At 39.9% G+C, this 8,385-nt stretch overlaps 1 protein-coding gene across 3 annotated transcripts in view; it reads right to left on the reverse strand.

Annotated features, from left to right (window-relative positions):
- Positions 1-6,200, reverse strand: part of LOC116043857 (tumor necrosis factor receptor superfamily member 19) — a 33,158-nt gene extending 26,958 nt beyond the window's left edge. The window contains exons 1-3 of one of the 3 annotated variants that reach the window (XM_031290852.2): positions 5,854-6,200; positions 5,132-5,223; positions 4,213-4,326 (exon numbers count right to left, since the gene is read on the reverse strand). In XM_031290852.2, the coding sequence (XP_031146712.1) occupies positions 4,213-4,326; positions 5,132-5,197 (180 nt within the window). In that variant the 5' untranslated portion in view covers positions 5,198-5,223; positions 5,854-6,200. The remainder of the gene's footprint in view (positions 1-4,212; positions 4,327-5,131; positions 5,224-5,853) is intronic. The other 2 variants (XM_031290851.2, XM_031290850.2) reach the window with 2 other exon arrangements.
- Between the last annotated feature and the right edge of the window lie 2,185 nt (positions 6,201-8,385).

The following is an 8,385-nucleotide window of genomic DNA, read 5'->3' on the forward strand; positions in this document are numbered from 1 at the left end:
TAGTTTAGAAGCAAAATGAATGTTAAAAGGAACCCAATCTCAACACTGAATTAATTCCAAATGTATTAATTGTCATTATTGCTCCAGCTGCTCATTTCAATCTGCCAATGTTAGTCTTGTTGTGGCTCTTTCCTAATTGGTTTTCTGTCATATCCCTAAAAGTTATGTTGACAACTGACATTTACATGACAGATTATATTACTGTACACTACACTGAGTGAAAAGACCTTGCAGGGATGACATCATACATTGATCATTCATTATCAGCTGCATAGCAGCTGCCCTCCTGTCGTCCAGTGTTGCCACACTGCAATCCAAAGCCAGAAAGTGGGTGTGTGGGGTGGGGGCTCATATATCATTAAAGTGAAGGCCAGCTTCAAACAGGCTTCTCTCTTCTCTCTTCCCCCGTGTCCCATTTCACTGCCGGGCATGCAGTCCTGCTGGAATGTGGGCACAAGAGTCTAATATGGGGGTTGGTTTTGGGGAAGCAGGCTGGCAAGAAATAAAAAGGGAGGTAAGAGGCAAAGATGTGATCGTGGGATGGCACCATTGAGTCGGGACAGAAGATAAGAATTTCAGTCCTTCCAGTCATACACATGTGAGCCTGACATTGAACCCTTGGGCCAGGCCTGGCCTGAGGTGCACCAGCTAGGGCTGGACTATTGCAGCTGTTGTTATGAACTCTCCATATAAGGCCTTGCTCTCCAGCAGGGCAGCGAAGGGAACAGTGGAGGTAGGGGGAAACAGAGGGAGGAGACATAGAAAGAGTGAGAAACAGAGAGGGGGTGGCTGATGAGTGATAAAGAGGGGAAAGGCGGAATAAAGAAGACTCGGCCGCCCACTGTTGCAAGCCATGGCCTTGCCTGTCTGAGGGGAATGAAGCTCAGACTGAGCCAGTGGAGGCTGGGAACTACCATGGCACTCAACTGCTTTTACTGCTATTACTGGTCCCTGAGAAAGCGCTGTAGGCCCAGCCAGTGCAGGGTACCTCACAGTGGTTCTGTGACCTACTTCCACATGAAGGAAAGGGCCCAGCAATGATTTATCTCCCCTAAGCTCAGCACTGGCACAAGCTCTGCCTGTGGGGCACCACATGGCAGGATGGGGGCTGATGCCACATAGACACGGGCAGGTCAGAGCACTGAAACAAAAAAAGGAAAATGGAGCCAACTTCTGCCTCTTTGATCCAGGCAGCACAGATCATCAAGAAGTGATCTCTTTTGTCTTTTATCCCTGCTAACAAAGCTCTACAGAGCTGACATCCTGCACTGACTGAGAGTAGTTTAGCAGCTGAAAGAAAGACGTGACCTGTGATGTTGAAGTTATTATTACATGAAAAGGTGAGTACACAATGTATAAGCCTTTTCCAACACAAAACTACCATAAAACAGCCACCAATAATAAAAGAATACATATTCAGTCTGTTAAACCTCCCCGATTTGAAAAAATATTTTAATAATGTTTATGTTGCTCTACAGGTACATTATGTGTATATTATTCAAATGAATGAGATAAAACTAAACATTTGGGGAGGAAACTACAAGGGATGTAGTCAAGAAAAAATATTAAAAAATAAAATGAAAATAAAGCAAATCAACATTCAAGTGTGCCTGTCCTGCCATTACCATATTGTACTTTAAGGTGATTACGCATCAAAGCCCTACAAAAAAAGCAGATGCTTAACATCCCATTTCCCTGTCCTATCTCCTGATCTAGTTTGGGTGAGACTGCCAAGCATAACAGCAGTGTGGAGGGGAGAGGAGCGGTGAGAGCTGGCTGGGACCTGAAGCATGTTCAGACGCAGAGATATTTCTGAGATTAGGAGGGAATCACAAGGGGGGCGGCCAGTGATCTGGTAATGAAACAACGCTGAAAACAATGCACGTTAGTTAAAGCAGTGTTCTGTACGGGAGCAAACACACTCTTACTCCTTTTGTTTTCCTCTCTCTATTACACTTTTAGGGCTTTTTTTCTTACTGTCCGGTTTCAATAGACACAAGAATAGTGGAGCTAATGTCTGGCCACTCTGATTTTGACCCTTCTGTTGCTTATGCACTCCTTTGTCTCTCTCTCTTTAGCAAGGACCATGCAGAAGTCCTTTGCCCTGGGAGTGTGGCCGAAGGAAATGTATGTTACACTCTTGCTACATACTACAAGATGTTGACACATCAAAGTTGTGTCCCTGCCTTTTTTTGGACCAATGATAGTTTTCCAGCATGCATTGGAAAGCAATTCACCCCTTCTCCTTCATGCTTGACACAACACAAGAGACAAGGCAACTTATGAATAAAACCTAGAATGAAATATGTCTGAAAAAGAATAACTGGTTTTAATTGACGTCTCCTCTGTGTGGGTGGTTCTTTTAGCTACAGTTAGTGTGAAGGGGCTAATTGATGTTTGTCAGGTTGCCTATGGGCAGCTTCCAGAGGCAAACTTCCAGAGCAAACTGGGGCACATTCCTCTGGGATCTCTATGGCAGCTGCACAGAGTGACTCCAAAGGTCTGCTATCCTCCCAACAGTCAGCCCGGCCTTTCAGAATATGGACAGATTGTCTTGGTTACGCAGAGCTCAGATCAAAAGTTGTTTCTCTGGGAAACTTTCTCTGAGTGCAGGCCTAGGTCGCCACTGTGAGCTGGCATCCTGCTACCTTCAGAAAAAAAAGAATGAGGCAGCCAATTATTAACCAGGACCCCAGGGTGGCTAGCAGAATTCATTCCTGTTGAGCTGCCATAGGAACACGAGGACTACTGAAGCGTATTACCAACCACAGAGTGCATGTCTGTGTGCACTGAGATTAAAGGCAACTGGGCTTAAATGCATGTGTGCAACAGATGTCAAGGGTGATACAGAGTTTTTTCACTTGAACTCAAAGATGTAGTGTGTGAGTGAGTGTAAACCCTTTAAAGTCAGTTTACCAGCATTTTTATTTACGGAAACCCCAAAGCTGCCATTACTATTTATAATGTAAATATATGCCTTACTGTATAATAAACTGAAATTAAGTTGAGGGCAAACAAACAAACAACTTCTGAAGCCATTTAGCTTACAGTCCTATATTGTTTTCTTAGGGTGAATCAGGGTGAATGGCATCAGAAAATGGCAGGTATACTTCCTATGCATTCAGTAGCTAGTTTATTAGGTACACTTAGCTAGTCTAACACAACAGTCCTGCAATATATCCTATATTCATTAAGGTTATAATGTTCAGCTTCTGTTTAAACTATTTTGATTCAACTTAATTGTCGTTTGTGAGCTGTTGAACTGTAGCAGCAATCTGGCTTTACTGTCCTAACCTTTAACCTTTTGTACTAAACTTTTAAAAAAAAAATTAAACTGCAGAGGTAGAATAATCTTATTGTTTTATGTAATAACATTTTGCAACGCTGCATATGATACAACAGATTACTTGTTAAGATTGAGAGGTTTGAGGTGCACCATTATTTACTGTTAAATGAATCAAAAAAAGTAAAAGGGTTTCTTAATATGTTTGCTTGCCACAAACTGATCGGTGATTATACTTCATTCACCTTTACATCACTGTCTACACTTGCAAAAGTAGGTGCATAGCTGCTGCCAGAGAGGAAAGCCTAAGCTGACACAATAGAGGTCTGTTTGTACAAAGCACACAAAAACCTGTGGCTAAGGTGGTGGAAAAAAACTATTCCCAGTCGAAAGAGCAGCAAGCTAAGGCATGGCTTGCTTCAAACAGTGAAGACAATAAGTTGGACAGGGTGCGATGGGGAAAAACAATGGAAGCCATTCAGCTGCAGAAGGTCAAAAGTATGGGTGTGACTGATTAAAGAGGGGTCGGTGTTTTACAAAAGCTAATAACGGCTTGGCTGTTCTCTGCATGAAAGAGAGGAAGTAATAAATAATGTTGGTTCCCTGGGTAAGATACACTTCTCTAAACAGTGATGTCCATTCTTTACATCAACCCAACGGTTTTACACTTTTTTTGTGGAGGTTTTTTTCACCACAGGAATAATCTATCCCACTTCTTTTCAGTTTAAGGAAGTTGATTCAACGGACCTGTTATGGATCCCTTGTGTTACTACACTTTCCTCTTCCTAAATAAACAAGTGACAATATTTCTTCCTTAGTGGCTCTATGGAAAAATGCTCCTGTGTGAACAGAGTACTTCAGACAGATCTTCTCTTTTTTAAACTAAAGTTAATTTATGTAAGGTGATTCCAAAACAAGTGTGTTCCAACCTTTGATAGCTCCTGTCCTGCATCACACTGCTTGCAGGGTTTACAGTTCCCAAATCGGTCCTTGTATTCCTGTTCTCTACATTCTCTGGTCTCCTCCTCGGCCCGCACAGGAATCTGAGAGGGACAGAGATTTCTGTATTTCATCACCACGTTTTATCCATAACAGAAAAAGCAGACTGAATCCACAGCTATGCATAATAATCTCTCCTATAATAGTTTAAGGGGATCCACCCCCGCCTTGGACTCTTGGGGAATTACTGGAATTGTTGGGTCTTTGTAAATTATAGAGTGTGGTCTAGACCTACTCTATCTGTAAAGTGTCTTGACATAATTCTTGTTGTGATTTGATACTATAAATACAATTGAATTGAATTGAATTCTTGAAAACAAGTCTGATACTGGGAAAACGGTATAGTTGCTAGAGCAGAATCCAAGTCACAAGCAACAATACAGGGATCCTCAAAACCAGAGACTAGAACATAGATAACAAATGCAATTAGGACAGTGCAGTGGACAAAGGTAAAATGATACTCAGCATTGTCAGAGTGTTACCAGCAAGGACTTTACAGATCCACAGTGTGAGCAGTTGCCTGTTTAACACTGGCATGCAGTGCAGTTCAAGTTAATTTCCCCAGAAGTTGTGGTTTACTTAGTTTTCATTGAGAAAATGTGTTTGAAAGCTTTGAAAAAAGCTATTAAATTGACATTGAATTAAGATTTTTTTGTTGAACCACTATTTCCTATCAGTCAAAATGAACTTCGACACTCAAAACAGAGTAGAATATAATTAAATTAAATGGAGCAGGTAATGTAAAACTGTAATAGATTTTGGGTAATTATAGGCTAGGTGAGCAAATCAAAAACACTAAATTATCTTGCTTACTTGTGTTTAAAATACAATATTTGATGAAATGCTTACCAGAGTTGAATATATGACATGCACAGTTAGAAGTGAGAAGGTGTGTTGAAGGATCCAGCAGACCATTTTGATGAGCCACTGGTTGCGTGCAGCTGAAAAACGGACACAACAATAAAAGATTTAGATTTAGATTAAGTAGGCCTACGTTATTATGTTGTCTCTTCTCTATAAGAAAAATGTATTTGGTTGGGTCAAATTTGCTGAGGTAAAGAATACAATTATGTTATGATTATACAGGCAAATTCAGGTTTGTTTAAACACATTTAAAAACACGACAATAAAGCAGGTATAGGCTATGAAGCACTAGTTAAAAATTAACAACACGCACGTGCAAACTGCAGCAGAGTTAATTGATGCTGTTTAATTAAAGTCCCATCAGCAGAGCGACACAGTAAAAGCTCAGACAGCTTCCATAGCTTTACAAGAGGAAGACGTTGCACATAGGATGCATACGATGTCTAAAAGTCTCAAAACCCCATAATATTGTTACCATGTAGACTACCCTACATCCCTAACTAAAAAGCATTCAAATATCCATGCGTGTAAAGCGAGTGTTTACCAACTCGTGACTTTAAAGCGTCATTATCGTCAGTTTCTCTTACAGTGTGTCTATAATAATAGCATATCATACTTGTAATATACATTTAAAGACTAGAGGTGTGTGCCTTGTATTCTGAAATTAACCAAAGGCTTTCCAAAAGCTAATCCAAAGCTCTTCTTACCTGCTAAAAAAGGAGCCTGTTGATCAAAGTACTGCTTGTTAAAAATCGAAAGCAGACCGGTGAGAGGTGTGGTGGTGTGTTTCCCGCACCGGTCCGCTCACCATGTCAGCGCTGCTGCTCCAACCCAGTACAACACAGAGAAGCAGCAGCAGCTCGAGGACTACAGCGCCCAGATCAAAGGCGGGTGAGATGGGGGTGGCTTTATGGATTTGAAGCGCGTGTATCTGATCTGTGATCAGCCTGACTACATCAAAGAGCCGGCAGGTCCCATAGAGAGCCAAACACGCAGCCTGACTAAGCTCAGCAAAATGTGATCAATAATAGCGTTTCCTTTCAGCTGGGAGTCGAGAGACGATGTGGAGACGATGAAGTAGGTTGGGTTAACAACTGTCTAATCAGAAGACGAAGACTTTCTCTCTCTCTCCCTCCCCTGTGTGTGTGGTTTATTTGATGGCTGTTTCATAGTAGTCAGTCTTCTGAATTTTGATCACCAGCAATGCGGCTCACCAACAGTGGGGGACCTCTAATGGTCCTTCACAGTGTCCCTGCCAGTCCCCATTTACAAATTTAATTTCCTATTTACCTATACAGACCAACTGTTCTAAAGTATATGGAGACGCAAACTTTTTTTTAAACGTGACTCCTCATGACATCATTCTGGTTTATAGTCTAATATGCATGTCTATTTGGAGGTTGTCGGCATTAAATTATTTGATAAGCTTTCATCTCTATGAGCTGCAGATGTCATGACGTCAGTGTGCTACTCCAGGATTGGCTGAACCCAGCTGACTTGTTGACCTATCTGTTGGGGAAGAGCAGGGTTCAATGTCAAGTTACTGATGTTATCTGCATGGTGGGGGCACACTGGAAAATAGATACTTATTTATTACTTGCATACAAATCACTCCATGTACTGTATTGTATTGGGACTTCTTTCCAATGTTGGGTCACTACCTCAAAAATTTTTTAATTTAACAAAACACAGCATTAGAAGCTAATTGAATCCCACTGAGTAAAATAACCACTTTTAAGAACTTTTTGCAAATTCATCATGGTCAAGGTCTTTTAATTTAAATGAATAAGAAAATGCCACACTTATTATATTATTATATTATATTGACCTACCTAGTCTTTCTATAAACTTTCTATAAACTTCTTTTCTTGCTAATCCTAACATTGTCTTCGTTTTCCTAAAACATATGTTGATACGACAGTTCATTTGTGAAGATTGTGGTAACATGAGCTGCAGCTTCAACTGTTATGACAGAGGCTATGTTGACACAAAATGTACATGATCATATCCACCTCTGGCAAAAATGTGTGCACACACTGGTCTGTGTCTACACCAAGGCAAAGACACAGAGGACAAAAGTTCAGCACTGCAGCAAAAGTGGCCAATTACTGTACATGTCTGGGCATGTTGTATATCAATTCCAGGAAATCAGTGTCTACTTTGCAAATGTAATTAGCTGTTACTTTCTTGCCTATTGTGGAATATTAATATTCCAAATGCTTAATGTTTCTTAAAACAAATCGGTTATTATTATTACTTCATAAGTCTGAGTTAAAAGTCTGTCATAAGTCTTTCATCAGCTTCATGAGTTTTTTTTTTAATGAAATCATAGAACAATAGTTTTATACAGTAGCAGTCACAATACAACTATTCTAATTTCTCCTGTTAATGTTTATACTGTATATATTCATTTCCACTGTTTTGAGGCTAAATCTGATCTGCACGTCACTGTGACATAGTCATAGCTGTGAGAGCATTGTTCTGCACTCAAAGCTTTCCATACAGCAGGAGACTAAAGCTTTGCTGTTGTCTCCATCTACTGGGACATTGGTGTCATGGTTTATTAGTTCATTTACTTTTGCTGTTTGAGTGTGTTTACTGCAGTCTGCTATAAAGCATCTATTGAGCAGTTTTGTAATTAAGAAATATATGGACATCATGTTCTACCACTTACTCTATTCTACTATTTAGTATAATATATTTATCGCACACTTGATTATGTTCTGTAACAAGTGGAGTTCTATTCTATAACTGTCTATATATGACTCACTTGTATTCATAGACTTCACAGTTTATTTTACTGTGGAATTATATTCCATTCTAAAGCATTATCATATTTTTGCACACTCCATATATATAATGGCCCATGGCAAATAGACTCCTATTCTATTATATTCTACTTAAATTCATAGACTGCAGTCTATGACTCTATTCTATTCTAAGGCTGAAATCACTCCCTATTTACTATATAGTGCACTATATACTGTCCGCTATTTAATTTGAGTGTCCGAACTCTGAGTGTGTCAACTAATCTGCCATATAGTGCCTGGTAGTGAATAAGTAAATAAGAGTTATTTCGGACAGAGCCATAGAGTGCACAGTCTGATTCTATTCTATTGTATTCTACTCATGGACTGTATGATTCTATTCCATAGCCTACATGGACTGTATAGTCTATGATTCTACACTATTCTAAAGTAGGCTATTAAAATCATATTTTTGCATACTCTACAACTATA

The sequence above is a fragment of the Sander lucioperca genome, chromosome 8, assembly GCF_008315115.2.
Source record: "Sander lucioperca isolate FBNREF2018 chromosome 8, SLUC_FBN_1.2, whole genome shotgun sequence".
Lineage (NCBI taxonomy): Eukaryota > Metazoa > Chordata > Actinopteri > Perciformes > Percidae > Sander > Sander lucioperca.